This window comes from Chrysemys picta, chromosome 7 (assembly GCF_011386835.1).
Source record: "Chrysemys picta bellii isolate R12L10 chromosome 7, ASM1138683v2, whole genome shotgun sequence".
Lineage (NCBI taxonomy): Eukaryota > Metazoa > Chordata > Testudines > Emydidae > Chrysemys > Chrysemys picta.
The window spans coordinates 24,151,867-24,172,247 of NC_088797.1; the positions used below are offsets into that span (position 1 = coordinate 24,151,867).

A 20,381-nucleotide genomic window follows, 5' to 3' on the forward strand; every position below is an offset into this window, starting at 1 on the left:
AGAGTGAAAAAGCATTTTTGTTTCTTTCACTCACCAAAATACCAATTTCTGCAGCACCAGGCTTCACGCTGTCTGTTAATAGGCTTGTGCTACTTCTTCTTGTTGATTAATTGTATTATTGTAGCACCTAGGAGCCCTAGCATAGAGGGGCGGTCACCCTGCTCCGGCGTGGAAGGGGTTAAAAACAGCCCTGGGAAAGGGCTGCCCGGGGGAGCCAATCAGGAGCGGGTTTGAGGCAGCCAATCAAGGCCGGGCTGGGAGTATAAGAAGGCCTAAGGAAAGCGCTTGGTCAGAGTCTCTCTCTAGCTTTGGAGGGAGAAGGATGTAGCTGCCTGGGAATAGGGTACTTGAAGCAGAGCAGAGCGGTGCTGGGGAGCTCCAGCCTGGCAACTCCCCCGGGCTGAGGCCTTGATAAAGGCCTATGCAGGTACTGGGGCTGGGAGGTGCAGCCCGGAAATAGGCAGAGGCAGCTGGTCCAACCTCCTTGCCAATGATGAGTGGCCTTTACAGACTGCAGTTTGCTCCAGTGAGAGGAGGGTAGATGATGACTGGCAGTAGCCACTGAGACAAGGTGGGTGTAGAGGGTTGGGGGTTCCCCTGGGAGGGGAGACCCAGCATATGGGGGTACTGCAGTGAGCAGAACCCCAGGGTAAGGGGGTCTGGGAGGAACACGGGGGCCTGAGGCAGGTGAAACACCGACCACCAGGAGGTGCTCTGTGTTCTGGATGAGCTAATTCCTAAACGACCAGCAGGAGGTGCTGTGTCGGCGAGTCAGCGCTCTGCTACACCTAGTCATTGACCAGGACCCTGTTGTGCTAAGTGCTGTACAAACCCAGAACAGAAAGATGATGCCTGCCCCCAAAGAGTGTACAATCTAAGTCAGGGGTGAGCAAACTACAGCCTGTGGGCTGGATCCAGCCCTTCAGGACTTTGGATCTGGCCCGTGAGATTGCCCCCCTGTGCCACTTCCCTGTGGCCCCCCCCGGGTGGGGGGGCAGAGGGCTCAGTGTGTTGCCCTTGCCTCCAGGCAGTGCCCCCCACAGCTCCCATTGACCGGGAACAGGGAACTGCGGCCAATGGGAGCGGTACCTAGAGGCACTGCAAGAGCAACACACACGGAGCCCTCTGCCCCCCCGCCCCCAGGGGCCGCAGCGCTTCCTGGAGCGGCGTGGCGCTAGGCCAGGCCAGGCGTTGTGCGCCGCTGCCACACCGGAGCCGCTTTAGGTAAGCGGCGCTGGGCCGGAGCCCAAATACCTCCTGCCCCCTGCCCCCCCAACTCCCTGCACCTTGCACCCCTCCTGAACCTCAACTCTCTGCCCTGAGCCCCTTCCTGCACCCCAACCCCCTGCCCTGAGCTCCCTGCTGCACCCCTGTGCACCCCAACCCCCTGCCGCACCCCACACTCCTCCTGCACCCCAACCCCCTGTACACTCTGCACCCCAACCCCCTGCCCTGAGCCCCCTCCTGCAGCCTGCACCCCTCCTGCACCCCAATCTCCTGAGCCCCCATATGCACCCCTCCTCTGCCCCAGTCCCTTGCCCTGAGCCCCTTCCTGCACACTGCACCCCCTCCCAAGCCCCTCACTTCCTCCCGCACCCCAACTCCCTGCCTCGGCCCTACATACAATTTCCTCACCCAGATGTGGCCCTCAGCCCAAAAAGTTTGCCCACCCCTGATCTAAGTAAACAAGTCTGTACAATCTTTGTTACGGCAATGGCTGCTGATAACTCGACTGGTTATGGGCCATTATGGAGACACATTCCAAGGACACACAGAATAGAGATTTTAAAAAACAGGAAAAGCATCTACAAGGAAGTGAAACTTGGTTAATCCTCTTTTGCCAGGCGGATTTATACAAGCCAGAGGACGCAGAAGTCCCAGCACTGGACTGACATCTCCATAGCAGAGAACCGGTGATATTTTTTAAGCCATCATTTGCAGAAGCATCATTCTGCCTCACAGTTCCTGATGTGATGCTTAAAGAAAAGGAATTCTTCCTTACACATATTTAGTTACCGATATTCCTGGGTTTGATTACATCCAGCCAGTTTTAACCTTCAGTTGCCTGAATACATAGATTATGAGATTACTTAGAATAAATCTGTGTTAGACCCACACGTCTGTCCATTTAAAAAAAAAAAAAAAAAAAAAAAGATTGATACTGGTGCCTCGTCTGAGTGAGTGGAAATGGGATTACAAATTGCACTATGGTCAGAAATTTCTACGGAAGATCAGTTTGACTTTAAGATACCCCAGCAGTAGAGTGGAACTGATGAGTGACCAAATTAAAACAACTCATACTGTTAACTGTACATCAGGTACAGCAATACTGGAATACAGCTGGAATGCCAGATGAGGCATTTTTTAAAGAATATTTTCTGTTTAAACCCCCAGCTGAAATAAACAGAGGGATTGAAATCATCATCATTTCTTCATCTCGTTTCCGTGTAGACTAAAGAGCTAGTGTGGTTCTCTTCTGTTATTGGAAAGGATGGGGTACAATAGACTAATGAGGAATATTATACAACTTCTCTTCAACACTCCAGTGCAAAGAAAGAGAGAGAGCTGAGAACCTCCTTTCTGTAACTAACAGTTTTCACATTTCAGATTATATTCTTAATCATGAGGAAAGATGTGGCGTCAGAAAAGCTTTGTGTAACCTGATACAAATCAGAACACTCAGATTAACATTCATATTTAAGACAGTGACAGACCACATGAAGGTACCTTGTGTTTGTTCAGCACAGCCTAGCCATTTTGAAATAAGACTGGCCAGGCTATTGTAAGTACAGTCACAATACAGCTGTCAGGGGGAACGAACTTAGATCCATTAATGCTTCTCTCAGTGAGAGCCCATTATCATCATCTCTTTTGCAAAGGAATAACTCACAGAAATGTAGCTTGTCATGAGATGTCAAGAGGAGTTTCACAGACTCTGACAACTGCATTACCAATGCAGATTACTGCTGCACAGAGGTTTTCTACTTCTCCTGAGCATAACATTTCTATTTGTCCTGACTCCTGAGCATGAAATTACCAGGTTTCCACTCTGTCTTGCTGGACGATTGCCCTGTCCCAGTTCACAGAGGAATCATGAAGCCTCTGTCAATTGCTCTCTTGCTTTCAATTCTCTCCCACACTTTGTCTTGTTTCTTTGCTCTGCTTGAACCCACATTCTGGTCCCATTGTGACAATTACTCCTGCCCACAAGATCCAAATAGCCTTCCTGATCGATGAAGGTGTCCAACAAGCCATTTGTCCCGAGTCTGTTCTCCTGTACTGCGAAAAGTGCAAATGACACCAGTTCCCAGGGGCAGCCCTCCCTCTCAAATGAATGCAACCTGGATAATCAAGCTCTGCCTAGCAACCTGCAACAAAGACATAACCCAAAAAGTCTCAGATGGGAGAGTGTGATAAGGAATGGTAGTATTCCTTCAGTCTGTGTTTTAAAGTTATGTGTTTTAAGAGTAGTACAAATCTATTATAACAAAACTCCATCCACATGTTAAAGTCTTAATCTAATTTTATATTACGGGCCCTAAGACTACTTCCCCCAGGTGCCAGTGTGCCTTGGTATCAAGTATAGCTGACTGAAATTTTGGGAAGTTTTCATAACACTCCTTGTCACTAAACAATCCTGTCTTCTAAAATGTGTTAAAGCTGGACTCCGCTGTTAGTCATTTCTCTGGGCTAGAAGAGAACACATCATTGAACTCTGGGACTAAGGAGACCAGGGTTCAGTACCTGGCTTGGACAGTAACCTCATATGCAGGGGTGCTGGAACTAGCAGGGCTAGGGGTGCAGCAGCACCTCCAGACTTGAAGTGGTTTCCATCATGCACAGGGTTTACAGTTTTGTTCAATGGCTCTGAGCACCCTCTCTAAAAAAATTGTTCCAACATCACTGCTCATATGTGACCCTGGGCAAGTTGCTCAATCTCTCTGTACCTCAGGTCCCTATCTGCAAACTCAGGATAAATAATACTTCCTCTCTCCCAGCCTTTATCTGCATTGTCTAGTTAGATTGTAAGCTCTTCGGGGAAAGTGCCGTTCCTTACTATGCGTATGTACAGCACTCGTCACAATGGGGCCCTCCACCCGAGTCTGAGGCCCCATGCTCTACTGAATGAATACGAGTTAAGAATGTGAATAATAAACAATAAGATCAACAGGGACCGCATCTTTAAGATAAGTGGGACTTACTGAGCACTCAGTTTGTCTGGCAACCACACATTTTAAATCTAAGTTATAGTGTGAACCAAAAATAATCATTCCATGCTAATATTCTTATACTTTAACTTACCAATAATAGATTTTGATCAGTGCAGAAGGCCACAGGAGAAAGGATGCTACAAATGCCAGAATGGGGATAGCCAGAGTGCCTCCTGCTATAACAAACATGTTTAACACATCAAGGTCCATGTTGTTCTTTAAGGCTCTACCTCACCTGCATATGTCAAATAAGAATAGTGAATGAAGGAAAGGCTGCCAAGATAAGAGGAAGGCATTAAACATACAACAGATATTGTAATATACAACAGATATTGGTCAGGAATACAGAAAATTGTTTTCAGTTTTAAAACCCTATTTCTTCCAAACCTAAAAACTGCAATCTCATCTTCTCTGATCCAAGTTAAAGACAGCTGGTCATAATTTAGTTGCTATGGCACTTTGTAAAACATAAATTCTCGCCCCCTCCCTACCATCATGCTATCCCCAATCTGAAGACTGGGGTAAGAAAGCTCAGACTAAGCATTCATTTAACCCAATTAGCCTTCCTATCCTCCATACCAAGTCTGAGATTCACAGCATACAATATCGGACCTAAAATTCAACCTCATGTGTCCTGGGTCAGACTTATTTCTGCTTTAGACAGGCAGCTGTTAATCAAGGAGCAGAGCCTCTTAAAGGTCTCAAGGAAGTCTGGAAAGGACACCTGGCATAGCATTCTTCGAGTACAGGCCCTCGGAAGCCTCAAATTGGTTCCCTTCTCTGAGAAAATACCAGAGCATTCAAATCCTCATACTAGACTGAAAATATATTGTTCCCAAGAGCTATGTTAAAAGGGCCCCTGCCAGAACCTCAGAGTGCTCCAAATGCAAGATCTCAAAGAACTTCCATGTTCTGGGATTGCTAATACAAATTGCTTTTCAAATGCAATCGTCTGCATAGTATAATGTGGGATTCCTTTATTTCTATACTCTCATCACTAAACAGCATGCATGCACTTTACTACTGAAGGATTAAACCCTGTCACACAGACATCCTGGGCATATCCCTTAATTCCTGATGCTGAACATCTGCTGTACCATCCATTTCCCAATGCTAGCCTCCTCACAAGAATGAATGATAAATCCAAGCATATTTAAATCCAAGGTTCACTAACCACCCATCTCCCAATGCTACTGCTCAACTTCTCACAATAGGGCCCATGGATAAACCTACTTCTGTTTGCTCCAGATGGGTCTGATTATTTTGAGGTATTACAGTAGTTGCTACAGCTGGTATAGTACATTGCCGAACAGGAACCAAACACTGTACTTATAATCTATTCTGAACTGGAGCTGTACTACTGGGCCATCTTTTATATTAAAATTCAGAAACATATTTAAAAATATAATGGCTAAGCTTAGCTGGGGGAAAGCGTGCTGAAGAAAATGTTCTGTTTGAGCACAGCGAAGGAACAGGGACAGTAATTTCCAAGGGCATTAACCCAGAAGTGCCCAGGCTCTTTCCCTACTCAGGGCCATATTGTGAATGTGTAAAAGCTTGAAGAAAGTATGTAGAGGCTCCCCTCCCTTTACCCTTGTGCAGGAGAACAGCACACTCCCAGCCTGTATCCTCTCCAGACAGGAGGATGTAGGATCTCTAGTAATTCAGTGGTGCTATAACATCTAGAGGTGTGAGCTCCCCTCCCCCCGCCCTTTATGGCCTAGCATAAGGAGTTTGTGGGAGAAGGCAGGGAGCACACACTGCACGCTTTCAGGGGATACAGCAACAGCTATACTCCACCATTGCTCCTGGAGGCAATGTGCCGGCTTTGGGTACTGTGCCTTAGAGCAGTGTTTTTCGAAGTACGGGTCGTGACCCAATACTGGGTTGCGGAATGTCAGGCACTGGGGCGCCTTGCTGGTTCAAATTATAACAAAGGAGCTCTAAAGGGCCACGCAGCAGGGACCTGGAGAGGAGAGAGCTAGGGGATGAGCAGGAACGGGGGAGGGGAGCAAGTTGGGACTTGCAGGGCTGCTGCAGGCATCTTCCCCCGGCCCAGGAGCTCGCTGCTGCCGGCCGGGAGAGGGACCCTTCCCCTGGAGCTCCCTGCAGAGAGAGAGAGAGGCCCTTCCCTTCCATGCTGCCTACCGGCAGGGGGAAAGAGGGGCCACTTCCCCCAGACCTCTCGGTTCTGCCTGCTGGCAGGGGGGGAGAGAGACCCCTCCCCCGGAGCTCCATGCTGCCGGCAGGGAGAAGGCTGGGGGGAGTCCTCTGGCCCCAGCCCTAGGGCAATCTGCCTGCACGCCAAACTCCTCATCCCTGGCCCCACCCCAGAGCCCACACCCCCAGCCAGCGTCCTCACCCCCCCGCATCCCAATCCTCTGCTCTGCCCAGCCCAGAGCCCCCTCCTGCATCCTGAACCCCTCATCCCCAGCACCACCCTAGAGCCCTCACCCTCAGACAGAGCCCTCACTCCCACCCCCCACCCTCTGCCCTACCCTGGGCCACCTCCCACACTCCTTACCATAAGCTTACTAAGGCTAGCGTTAGTTATGTAAAGTGGGTTAAGCTGGAATGTATTGCAATATTATGATTTTATGAAAACTCTAGTCAAAAGATATAATTCTGTTGGGTCACGGGCAACAACAATTTTCTTCAACCACTGCCTTAGAGTTTCTGCTTGGCCAATGCACTTCCCCATTTTGCCACCTCATGCACTATTTAGCTGTTGCTTGGCTGTAGAACTCACAAGTAGCACATTTAACTGGGAGGCTGGCTTTGTTAACTTAGGCAGTAGGTGGGTGTGCAGCAGATGGAGAATATTGACTATAACTTCTTTCAAAAAGACATTAATTTATTGAAAAACACCCCACTCTCCGATTAGAATTTAAGCATAACAGTCAGAGTCTTTAAAAGCAGGGCTTACTGTTCAGAAAAGCCTCTTCCTCCTGGCTTCAGCTGCCACAGGCCACCGGTACCGATGATGTTCTGAAACAATTACTAAAAAAGAAAAAAGTAAATTATATTCCAGTGCTTTTTTCTTTCATATTTAGTAGAGAGATGCTGTTCATTTCTGCTGTTTGAACCATCAGCAGTACTTCAAAGTACAAGGTCACTACCCCCTGTTCAACCTTTCCCATTTTATATCACTTCATGTAATAAAATAATATCAAGACACTAGTTCCAAGCATGTACAAAGTGCAAGTCAACACGCAGGACAAACACTGAAAAAGAGTGAGAAGATTAAAGCATTCTGAGCCAACTGAAAGAATCCACTTAACAGTAGGATGTACCTCATCAAGCCCAAGCATTAGGAAATTTAACAATAATAGCTTGGCTGAACTGAAGGAAACAAGGAAGACGGAAACTTAGGATCACAACTATCATTAAAAAAATTAGTACAATTAAATCACATGAACTAAAACTCAGTCAGGTTCCCACTATTCCTATTTATTTGAAACCCTCTTCCCCAAAGATTTTATATTGCCCCAAAACCTTTTGATAAATGGGGCTGTAATGTATTAGAGAGATGGACGTTTCTTTGTACTCCTACAATAACAGATTGAGCTTTCTTGATGAGTTACTCAGTCAACAGCTCTAGATAAAGTATCATTCAAGTTACAGAACACACGGAAAGACATTTAATGCACAAACAGCATTTGATTAATGTCTATTGTAGGGTCTGAAAGCCTGGTTCAGAGTTCCAGTTATTTGATGTGATTCCCTTTAAAAAGGGGTGTGCTGGCTGGGACAGCAACCAGGAAGTGTATTATTTGTTCCAATTGGCTGTTCTGCATTAGAGTTCAACAAGCAAAGATGTTTACCAGCTTCCTGTCTGCAGTCTGTTCCTGGGGTAAGCCATGGCAGCTGTTACAACTCATATGATTAAATATTCCCAATGAGCATTACACTACTCAAGGAAACATATCCCTCGTAAACCAAATGCTTTGACAAATCTGAATAGAAGTATTGTATGCCTTTCTCGCAAGCTCTAATACAACACATGTATGTATACATGCAGGTACAGAACGACATGTGCATGTTTTCTCTTTCCATTCCGGATACAAGACTGATGTGATTTGACATTTCAAATCTAAATCAGGGGCAAAAAATACAAAATACTAATGTTTCCATTACTATAGCATTGGGTTTTATTCTTCATTCACTGCCACCAAAGTAACTCTACTGCCTTCAACTGACTTACTCCCAATTTATACCACTGTAAATAAACATTTAAGGTAGTTTTATTTAAAAAGAATAAATTGCTGTTTTTTGTGCATTTTGAATTTTCAGCCAAGTAGAGCTAGACACAAATCACAAGTAAAAGATTAATCATCCAGTCAATAAGAACTGCATCATTCATTCATCATTTTCAAACATAATTAAAAATAAGAATTAAGAATCTGAATCAATGTAAGTTAAACTATACAATTGCTTAAATAAATGTGTAATAAATTAAATAGCGTAAGCTCCTGGTTAGCAAAAAGAAGTACCAAATTTAGCGTAAAAGCTATATTTAGTTGCAAACCAACATATTTTAATGGTTACCTACCAATGAGAATCAAACTTGCTTTAGGAAAATAAAAAGTACACGATTTAAATTGATGGCTTAAAAAAAGGTTTTCTGATTGCTGATTAAAATCATGATTAAAATCAGTGATTTACATTGCTTTGATTTAAATCAATCCACCCTATTTACTCCTGAGGGCATTCTGCACCAAAACATTATAAATTCTGCACACAATATTTTAAAATTCTGCAAGTTTCATTTGTCAATAAATAAATGCAGAGGCTCCAGCATGGCAGTGGGGAGCACAGGCCTCTGGCTGCACAAAGGTGGGAAATCACCCTGCAGGCCCCTCACCCCTGGGACATGGACTCAGCGGTGAGGCTGTACACAACCCTTACACAGCACAAGGCCTGGGTCTGCCCCAGAAACACCCTGGGGCCCTGCCCCTTTGCGCCACGTGCACCAGGTGTGGGCACGCAGGCTCAACCAGGCAGGATCCAAGTGTGGAGTGGCTCAGTGTCAGGGGATCCAGGTGTGGTGTGAAAGGATTCTGTGTGGGACAATCTGGATGCAGGCAGCTCAGTGGGGGGGGGGGGGGGGAAGGGGGGAGTTTGGGGGGGGGATCTGGATGCACACAGGCTTGTTGGGGGAGGTTCCAGGTGCAGGGGCAATGGGACTCTGCAAAGGCTTCCAGGTGAAGGTGGTTGGGGATCAGCGGAGGGATCTGGGTGTGGAGGTCGTAGTGGGGGGAGGGGGGCAGGGATGTCTCAGTGCTGTGGGAGTGGGGCTTGGTGGGTGGGTAGTGGTCTGGGTGCAGGGATAGGGGTCCGGAGGCAGGGGGTCTACGTGCAGGGGGACTCCAGATGCAGGGGTTGAGGTTCAGTGGGATGGGGTTCGGGTATGGAGGGCTAGGGGAGTTCTGGATGTACATGGTGAGGCTTGGCAGGGGTATGGGTATGGGAGGTATGGGTATGGGAGGTCCGGATGCATGAGCATTGGGTGAATGGGGGAGCAGCTCCCCATACAGTGACCCCTCCCCCCACAGTTGAGGAGGAAGGAGGGTAGGATGCGGAGCTTCCTGCAGCTGGGGGAGGTTTCTGGGGGTGGGTGTGACACAGCCCCAGACACTCCTTGCAGGGGAAGAGGAAGTTGTTTCCTCTCCTGCCTCCAGCCCAGCTAGGACCAGCAGCTGATCCCGACTCAGGGTAGGAGCTACTGGCTGGGGTGTCCCTAGCCCTGTGGTAATTTACTTCTCTGCCAGCTGCTCCGGGTGCATGAAAGCTCTTGCAGCTTTCCTTTGTTTCCCTGTCAGGAAGTAATTTTTCTGCGGGAAAGCGAAGAAATCTGCGGGGGACATGAAGGGTGGCGCAGAATTCCCCCAGCAGTACCTATTGCATTCCCTAGATTCTGGGGAGGGTGGTTCTCTCCCCAGCCATTTGGGGCTGTGACAATAGGCAAGAACTATCACAGCCCACCACTCCTTCACCTTGCCTCACACCCTGTATGCTGGGAGGGGCAAGGAGGGCAGCATAAAATCATTCAAGCAAAACCATATAGAGAAAATTAATTCTACAAATCAACCCCCAAACCGCAGGGAACAGTGGCACTGATTCAGACTAGCAATCTACTTAAAATGTCTTTTACCCTCCAGAAAGTGTCTTGTTGACTGTGTTGTGGGGGTTTTTTTAAATAGAATTAAAAAGGCAACAAAAATTTTATAGCAGGAGCAAACTTGGCTTCCTGCACCACATGTCATGCCAGCAGGGACCAGGAAGAGTGTGGAAGCAGCAAACTTAGCCCTTAGAGAAAGGATGTACTTTGTTTTGTTCTTCAGCAGCCACCTCAGGTGGCTAGGTTGTGTTTTTTAGCCCACAGTAGCACCTAAGCGCTTAACAAAGACAAAATAACACTACTACTATTAAAAAGGCAACACAACTAAAAAAAAAAAGGGGGGGGATGCTAATTTAACCAGCATAGAAACACAACAAGCAACATTTTGATTCTGTCAAAATTCAATTAAAACAAAAGCCAAAACCCATGACTTGCACTCATTAACAGCTGCACGTCACTGGATCACAATCTGTTCTCAAAGGCTAAATTATCCCAAGGAGAGCTTTGTAACCAAGTGTTGTTTGCATAGCAACATATGGGAGGGGGGAAAAAAAACACCACTCTGGGCTTCTACAGTGCCTTCCTCGCAAGGTCCTCAAAGCACTTCCTAAACATTAATTAGGCAAGCCTTAGAATACAATACCAATGCAAGGTGGGTAACCATGACATTCATATGCAAAATGGAAACACTGACGTTTACAATGAGCTAGCAGCAGAGCTAGGACTAGAACCTACGAGTGCTGCTGCCCAGGTTTGAGCTAACCACTGGACCACATGCCTCTAAGATTAAAGCATTCTGTAGAAAGGGATTCAAAATAAAACCCTGTCATCCCAAATCTCTTACTGCTGCCAGAAACAGCACATGTGTGAGTGACAGAAGTAATGTAGGTGGTGAAACAGGACTTAAAATCGTTCAAGAGAAGTTCCAGATAGTCCCACAGAATTTACCCAATAGCCCCTTCATCCAAAATAATCTAATGAATAATTATCAAAAGCAGAAGGAAGAGCAAGGAAATTTATAACCAAGCATTCGTCAGGTCAAAAATCATTATTCCCCACTTGAACTCAATTAATTGAACAACCTGTTCAAATGTAAAAATGTAAGTTTCAAAAGTACAAAAGCTGCTACTTACTGAAACATAAGAGTATGGCAGAATAACTGCATTTCAGCAGCACTGTTAGCCAAAAGACTGACTGGTTAGTCTGAATGAGTTTTAAATTCTTGTCTATAGTCTGTCTTGTTCCTTGCTGGTACGCAAATTGTTATAAGAGAATTCTTGGGGTATAATTCAAATGTTTATTTTGATTTTAACAAATTAATCCCAAATAGGCTTCAAAAACAGCACACTGTGTGGCACAATTGAAACAGGGATGCCTCCTCACCAAAACTAAATTCATCTGAACTAGTTTAATATTGTTTATGAGATCCGGGGACGGGGAGAGGGGGGAATTCAAATCCAAATCAGTAAAGTACCAGAGCAGCATGCACAGAGCACTGATACTTTTCATTAGTATCACCAGTTTTTTGTACAATGTGTCTTGGGGAATGTTACATAACCTACACAGCAAACTCCTTTTGATGAAATGGTGTTTAGCATACGGAGGATAATACACACCGCTGGGAGTATTGACATACCAAACAATTTTTGAATTCAGAAGCTAAAAACGTAGGTGAGAATTTAGAGCTCAGTTCAGCAAGGGAAGAAAAAAGTCCATCTTGTATGCTGCGTGAATCTGTGCAAGGTCATAGGGGACTTTCTTTCTGTAGAAATCACATATATATCTTCATTAAACAGGCCCGCTGAACTTTAATGTAGCCATTATCAGTAAAGAACTGTGTCTGTAAAAATCAAAATCATTTTGGATATAGTCTATATTTAGCTTAATGTTACTTGGGTCCAAAGCACTCAATTTCTGATTTACGTGGCAATAGATTTTTAAATTCAAAATACTGAAAGTTAAAAAAAATTAAATGCATCTTATTTTTATTTGAAATATTAATAGAGAAGAAACAACATAATACAAATGTAAGACCCCACTGAGGAATTTTCAGGCTATGATAACCACAATAGCAGAGAGTCTGTCACCAGAACCCCAACCTGAACTAGCTAATAACAAGAAAAATTGAAGTTTCTCTTTGAAACCATCTTCTGCTTAGAATGCCATATATATAAGAAATAATTTGATGTACCATTTTGATACTACTATAATTTATGCCAGCTGTTCTGACTTTTCACACACGTGCTATGCTCCGCAGTCTTTCAGAAGCCATATAATTGTATAATGTAAATTAAAATCTATTAATATTTGAAATGCGATGGAGGGAACTGCTTGTCCAGGAGCCACTTAGCTATCCTGCTTAATCCAGTCCTGAGAGGGATGGAATTAAGAAATGCAACTGTTAGACTTTATTTACAGACTGCTTCAAGACCAATACATAGTTTTTTTTCTGAGTTTGACAGTCTCTGTATATTTGACTTGTTTTTATTTTGTGAAACACGAGATACAAACGGAAATAATAATTTGGGTGCAGTTTCTATCCCTGTTTTTTACTATCAGTTATCAAACCACAGCAACAACTGATTACTGGTACTTGTCAACAGCATGGTTAAAACACCATTGAAAAGCTTAACTGGTACTGGCTGTGATTCCAACAATAGCAGCTGGCTTAAAGACACAGAGAAAAGTCCCCTTCTTTCTTCCAAATCCAAAAATAATCTCCATCCCTTATGTATCTGCATATACATCAGCATCTATAAACACACATTTTAAGCGGTCTACACAAGTTGTGTAATTTCCCTATTCATTTCATTTGTATATCTGAAGTTATCATTGCTCATATATGAGAAGATATGAATGTGAAAGGTTGGGGGAAGAGATTGTATGCTTTCCCCAAATAAATCAAAAGAATGGCTCCAACCTAACCAGATTCTGAATCTCTTTCCAAGTATATAGACATTGATCAAAGTAGCATTTATACTACACCATCTGATACGCATGGAATTTCATTTGGGAAGAAGGCAGGTTCCTCCAAATACCACTTTGCTTTTCCAATGTTAAAAATCAAGAGAGACATTTTTATGTGGCTATTTATCTACTTTCGAATTAAAAATAGTTAGTTACAGTGAGAACTTAAAAACTTTTTTTTAAATACCGGAACTGTATAGGTGCTCATGAAGATCCACTGATTTGTTAAAATATGAAAGACATACATATATACAACACACATACTCCCTCTTGATTAAATTGTCCTATTACTTCTAAATGAAGCTAAAATGGTTCAGACATAGTACAGTAAGCAATACATAACTAACAAATCCTTCCTGACATATCAGATTTCTCATCTGCATCTACAATGACCAGACTGCAAGTGTGAAAAATCAGGAGGGGAAAATAGGTTGCCTATATAAGATAAAGCCCCTAATATCAGGATGGTCCCAATAATATTGGGACATCTGGTCAGCTTAGCTGCATCAGAAATTTCCACTAGCCTTCCTCCAATCTGGCATTGTCCTTCATTAAAGTCTTAGATCATAAAGCAGCAAAATCCTCCTCCCCTTTAGGCTTAAAAGTCACAGATTAGTAACAACTCTTCCTTTTAAAAAAGGAAACACTAAAACACACTATTTTAAATCCTGGCCCAAATTTTGAGATCTCCGAGATGAAAATTCTGCATTACACATATCCTACTATGTTATAGAAGACACTCAGTGTTGTTTCCACTGGTGCTCAGGAGGTCATGTGTAGGTACTTTGGTTTATACTGAGTACATCAACAGACTGCCCTGTATTAAAATAGATTAGGAATTTTCCACTGAAAACAATCCCCCAAAATGCTTTTGATTCTCCCAGATAGGAATGTGCCTTATGCCCTATAAACTCAAGAGAAATCCCACTCACTGTGCTCAATGCTCTCGGAAATAAATATTTAAACTCAGTTTAAAACTCCTGCAAGCTTAAACATTCTGTGCCTGTCATTCTGATGGCTAGAGAGCATTCATCAAACTTCACCAGTAAACCATTTTACTTACAAAGCCTACAGTTTTATGCCTGGTTCATATCTGAAGTGGCACAGGGATCGGTGCAAAAAATCTTGTTTTAAAAAATTCAAATAAGCCAATTCCTGAGACCAACATTAGAGAAGGACCAAGAAAATCCCTGCAGCCCACAAGAGACGTTGGGGCACTAAAGAATTCACAGGCCCTTCTTCTTGCTAGAACCACAATTTAGGCAATAAAACAAACACCTAACATTGTTCAACCCTCCGGCAATACCAGTGATGTCTCATCACAGGTGTAAATTCACAGATAGACAAACCTGGTGTTAGTTCTTACATAATTGTGGTAAATTCCTGAGAACAGTCATGCTGACTCAGGAAATGATAGCTGGGGGAAATGTTCTAGAACAGGAATCCCATCTAGTTCCACCTTTCCTGTAAGATCGCCCCCGTCCCAGTAATGATGTTTTATAATGATTTAGCACAACAAAGCGCTTTACACCCCACACGCGGGTGAGGTCACATCAAAGCACAGCCGAAAGGCAGCTACTTCTGGGGAGGAGCGTGGCTGTTGCTAGGCGAAGTGCCCTGCTGGGACCTTTACCGCCTCTGCAGAGTAATCAGGTCCAGGTCATGCATATGCTGAGTCCGATTGTATTGCGGGGCCCGGACCGGAGGCAGGGACGATGGCTCTAATGTGCCCGGGGGAGGGAAGGGGAGGTGAATTTGATCTCGGGTGGCCACATGCTGCCCAGGCCCCCGCTCCCGTCAGGCTTCAGAAGAGCCACATACCCTGATGCTCCGGGATTTGCCCCCCGAATGCACCAGCAGCTCCTCTCCCCGCCCTGATCGCTGACACTGCGCCTCCAGCCCCAGCACCGGCACCAGCCAGGCTGCCCCCAGCTGTTTCCGCCGCCGCCTGCATCGCATCCCCTCCCCTCCCGGCCGCTGCAGCAGCATCCTCCCCGGCACCCCCATCCACGGCCTCCTAGCTCAGCCCGTCCTCACCCGCCCGGGCTCTCCGGCTCCGCCGCGGCGTCCCCCCGGGGCCGGCCCTGCAGCAGCTGCCCCGCTCCGCTCGCGACGCCTCCTTCGGCTGTGGCTGCCCCGGGCTGCAGCCCCACAACTGCAGCGCGGGCTGCTTCTGTCTCTCTCTCCCTGCACCTTAAAGGCAGGGAGCACGGGAGCCTCCCCCTCCGACAGAAAATGCTCTGGCTCAGTCTGAACAGCAGCCTGCCCAGCCCCCCGGGCCCATGGCCTGTGTCTTTAGAAAGCTCCATCGCTTTATCCACGGTTAGAGCGTCTGTCCGGTGCACGGGACATAACGCACAGCTACGGGCTACCGGCTCTTGGCATGCACCCCAGGGGGTCAGTGATTAAGGGCCCATCATGCTGCACTGGGTCTGCATTTGGATTGTTTTGTTCCAGAGCCGAACAGACATCATCATCAGAAGCGGCATGACATCATACTGGGCCCCACCACTAACAGGCTGATGGGAGGCTGCCATCCAAAGCTCTTTGCCTAGGGTGCTTCAATCGCCGCCCCAGCTGGGCTTGCTCTCCAACCAATAAAGCAGCCGTGTGTGTCACTGAGTTAAGCTACACTATTGTAATTAAAGGGACACTGGCAGATCAAAAGCCCTATTATAAAAAAGGTTTCCTTTTCTGTGCTAGTAAGAAAAGTTAAGGGTTATACAACGCAATGAATCGCGAAACGTCCAATTTATTTTTCACAGTGAATACTTGGGAGGGGGGTGGATTTGGGGGTTTGTTTTATTTTGCTCATTTTGAATAGTGAAGGTAGACTATCTCGTTCCCAATCAGATTCACCTTTTTCTAAATACAATAATGTAGTAAACTGTTTAACTTTAAAAAAAAACATTACAATATCTCTATTAATATTACATTTTGTGAAAATCTAGATACTAAATCTAAACTCTTGAAAATATCCATTCAGAGTTTGTCAGCATTTCCACAAAGGAAAGCAAAATGGGCACTTGCCATTTTCTTTCTTTTTTATACATCTAAAGGCTAGTAAAGTTTGAGTTAACTTTAAAATAACCCTGTTTGGTTTTTAACATTAGAATGTCGGGTCCTGTCTAGGCTGGAAAACTCTGCTGTGATCACATCACAAAAATCAGGCCCTTGATCTGGGTTTTCTCAGATTGCATAAAATTCAGCACATGCCTAAATCTTTGTAGAAGTGGGGCCCAAGAGAATGAAAATTGGCTATTTGAGAGGGGAAGGGATTTTTAGCTTAACACTCTTTGGTTTTGGTAAGTGTAATTATTAACTTCCATAACTAATTAACATTTTGAAGGAAGTTTTTGTTAAAAAGATTCAACTCCTCCAGCCCTTCAGGTGCAGTGTGAGAGCTCACAATGAATATCTCCTAGATCTTCCAGTGGCCCTCCAATAAAACCAGGGAAATCTCAATGTTAAATTCCTAATATTTCTAAAATAAAAGACAAGCAGCAAAAAGGGGCATAAACCTAATGTTAAAAAAATCCTTTGTTAGCCACCTTTCCCCAGACCACTGTTTGAAGTTTGAAATGTAATTTGCCTTAAACTTGTTACTTAGAATAGGAAAAACTTTCCCCCCTTTATCTTATATTTGTTGTAAAAATGTTACTATTCCATCTGTGTTTAAAAAAAACCCAAAACCTCTTTTTAAAAAATTGTCATTAAATAAATTGTTCCCTTTTATGACTTGGAAGAAACCAAATGAACTCTATTCCCAGTGTCGCTGTTACATTAACTGATAGCATTTTGCATAAGATGTAATTTATGATAGTGTGAAACAGAAACAACCATATCAATTTCAGAGCCATGTGAAACACAAACAAATCAGCTTGCCACTTGGAGAAGCTCAAAACTGGCAAATAGAAAATGGCATTTTCAAGCTTAATGGGATCTTCCATTTCAAAAAAGAATTCCCTCTTTCTTTATTTACTTATTTATTCAAGATTGAATGCACAGAGCTCATATGGGCTTTTTAGCACATCTCCAGCATTAGGGCTGTGCAATCACCCAACCTAGCAGAAGTATTGGGAGTCATGATGCTTTCGAGAGTATCCCAGCCCACATGCTGCAGCACCCATAAAGGAGATACAGCATATGTTCCTCAGGGCTGTCAGCAGGGCCAGCTCCAGGCACTAGCCGAGCAAGCTGGTGCTTGGGGTGGCAGCTTGTAGGAGGCGGCATTCTGCCCAATCCTAGGGCGGCACGGCCGCTTTTTTTTGTTGTTGTTCCACTCCGGCCGCCCTGTAGGGGGCAGCGGCGTGGAGGACGGGAGCGCCCTGCAGCAAGCCCGGCAGGGCAGCCCGCGTTCTTCCCTCCTAGCCGACCAGAGCAGTGCAGAGCCCTCCCGGCAGGGGGCACGGCGGGAGGAGCCACGTGGCAGCGCCCCGCTGAAGCCCTGGCCTCCCCCCTTCTCTCTCTCCCCCCACTCCCTCCTCCTCCTCCCACTAGCCAGGGCACATCTGCAGGGCAGGGAGTCCCCCTGCACCCTGGCTCCGGCTGCGCCGCAGTTTTTTTTTTTTTTTTTGCTTTGCTTTGCTGTTCTGGCCACTGCGGGTTTTTTTTTTTTTTTTGCTTGGGGCAGCTAGAAAGCCAGAGCCGGCCCTGGCTGTCAGACAGCTCTTATTACATAAAGCAGAAGGAAACTTTTACATGCTAATTTACTGGGTAGTCTTGCGATTCCATTTCCACTTCACAACTACAAAATCTCCTTTGCTTCAGGCTTCGTAATTAATTCCCTTTAACATGCCTTCTCTTCCCTCTCCGGGGGTTTTAAATAATTTCTGGAAGTAAGTTACCTTAAAAACAAGAATTATTCCTCCTGATTGGAAAGTTGCTAATGTGCAGGGGTGAAAGTAACTTACAGGATTTACCAGTACTGCCGGAGTCCTGAGGGGGCGTGGCCTCAACCGGGAGAGGCGGGGCCTCTCAAGATTTAAAGGCCCTGGGGCACCGGCTGTGGCTGGGAGCCCCAGGGCCTTTAAATCAACCTGGGGCTCCCAGCTGCAGAGGAGGCTGGGAACCCCCGGGACTCAGGGGCAAATTAAAGGGCCTGGGGCTCCTGCCGCCGCGGAGCTCCAGACCCAGCCTGGCTGCCGGAGCTGCAGGGGGGGCGGGGGGGGAATTTAAAGGGATTGGGGCTCCCTGCAGCCGTGGGAGCTCCAGGCCTTTTGAATCCCTGCCTGAGCCTGGCTGCCGGGCTGGGGCTGGGATTTAAAGGGCTCAGGGCTCCCGTGGCTGTGGGGAGCCCCGAACCTTGCCAGGCTGGGGCCAGGATTTAAAGGGCCTGGAGCTCCTGCCATTGCAGGGAGCCCCAAGCCCTTTAAATCCTGGCCCCAGCCCAGCCACCGGAGCTGCGGGTGGGATTCAAAGGGCTCTGGGCTCCCCGCAGCGGCAGGGAGCTCTGAGCCCTTTAAATCCCCGCCGCGGAAGCCGGTGTGGTCCGGCACGGCATACTGACTCTTGCCGGTACGCGGGACCAGACCGGCTTACTTTCACCTCTGCTAATGTGGTACCTATTCTTTTTAAAAGGAGCCAATAGAGATCTTGGGAAGTGCAGACCAGGGAACCTGACCCCACTCTCCATGACTTCCATGACATTTTCTGCCCCAGGGCTGGAGCTCCGAGCCCTTGCCCTGGTGTGAGGACCCTGCAGCTGTCCAGCCGCTGTGGGGAGCGATGGACCCCACAGCTGTCCAGCCACAGTGAGCAGCTGGGGGATCCTGCAGCTCCCAGCTGCCCTAGGGGCAAGGAGACCCCACAGCAGCTCAGTCCTGCAGGCAGGGGGACCCCAGAGCTCCCACACACCGCAGTGGTAGAGAACGTGGGAGCCCCAGCCATATTTTAAAAATAGAGTGTTATAGTTAAACCAGTGCACACCCCTGTGTGGACACTTATTGTCATTTTTGAGTGGTTCATTTTGGTTTGTCTTAAACAGATTCCTAATCAATGTAAGTTAAAATACACTGGGGGAGTGAGGCAGGGGGCTGAGAGGAGTGTGACATTGAAGGCAGCTGGCAGAGTGCTATTTGAGATGCACTAGGTGCTGGAGCCTTTAGGGCTTTATAGCTGCAGCACTTGATGGAGCATGGTGCACCTGGCACCACCAAAGACTCTTTCAGGACAAAGCCTAGTTCCACAGCACTCCAGAGACCACATGCAGAGGCAACACTTATACAAGGTGGAGGGAGGCTGAGGACCAGATGGGACATTACTATGGAAACTGAAATGGCTGTGATGCTAGGAAGAGCCAGAGTTGAGGTCAGAAGGGAATATGAATAGTGAAGGGGGAAGCCAGTTGAGCAACAGATGACAGTGATATGTATGGGGGAGATGAGATGGAGTATTGTTCAAAGGAAGAGGAAAAGGGGGAGGAGGAAGGTCTCTGGGAGAGCCAGGCAGTGGAGAGAGTGGGAGATGAAGAAGAGTTCTGAGCATTCCAAAGTAAACAGGAGGAGGGGGAGGGTGGGGACAGGTATGAGGAGGAAGGACCCCTGGGCCAGGGGTACCCTGGAGGAAGGACCCAGAGGTACCCTGGTGATGATGAGGAAAGGTGTGGGAGAAAAGGGTGAGGACTAAGGCAGGGCCAGGGTTGGGGCAGCCATCACCAGAGAGAAAGAGAAAGAGGAAGCAAAGGTGGGGCTTGGATTTGAGAGAGGGAAGAGCAACAGGAGAAGATAGAGCTGGTGGGAATACTAAAAGGGGGAAGAAAGAGAAGGTGTTGATAGTGGGAGAAGGAGAAAGAGGAGAAAAGGCAGAGAAGGGTAGTGGTTGGAGTCAAGAAGGAGCTATAAAAATGTCATTTATCTTCCCTTGCAGCTCAGTCCATGGGTGGAGAGGAAGTTTGGTTAACGCCACCCGCAGTTCTCCATCCCGGTGGGCTGTCCCTGGAGCCAACTCTTTGTATCAGAGGAGGGATAGCAAGATGGTGGCACATCTGCTGAGAGCAGCTACCTGGCAATCTCTGTATGTGACAGGGTAGATACAGCATCTTCACCAGACACTGCCTTTGATCACCAGATCTTTCAGTCTGT

The 20,381-nt window shown here is 46.3% G+C and overlaps 1 protein-coding gene across 4 annotated transcripts in view; it reads right to left on the reverse strand.

Annotated features, from left to right (window-relative positions):
• Positions 1-15,583, reverse strand: part of ABHD6 (abhydrolase domain containing 6, acylglycerol lipase) — a 35,249-nt gene extending 19,666 nt beyond the window's left edge. The window contains exons 1-3 of one of the 4 annotated variants that reach the window (XM_005288367.5): positions 15,337-15,583; positions 7,138-7,211; positions 4,303-4,446 (exon numbers count right to left, since the gene is read on the reverse strand). In XM_005288367.5, coding sequence (XP_005288424.1) covers positions 4,303-4,421 — 119 coding nt within the window. In that variant the 5' untranslated portion in view covers positions 4,422-4,446; positions 7,138-7,211; positions 15,337-15,583. Of the gene's footprint in view, positions 1-4,302; positions 4,447-7,137; positions 7,212-14,362; positions 14,519-14,665; positions 14,988-15,120; positions 15,247-15,336 lie in introns of those variants that run through there. The other 3 variants (XM_042849801.2, XM_065550929.1, XM_065550930.1) reach the window with 3 other exon arrangements.
• Between the last annotated feature and the right edge of the window lie 4,798 nt (positions 15,584-20,381).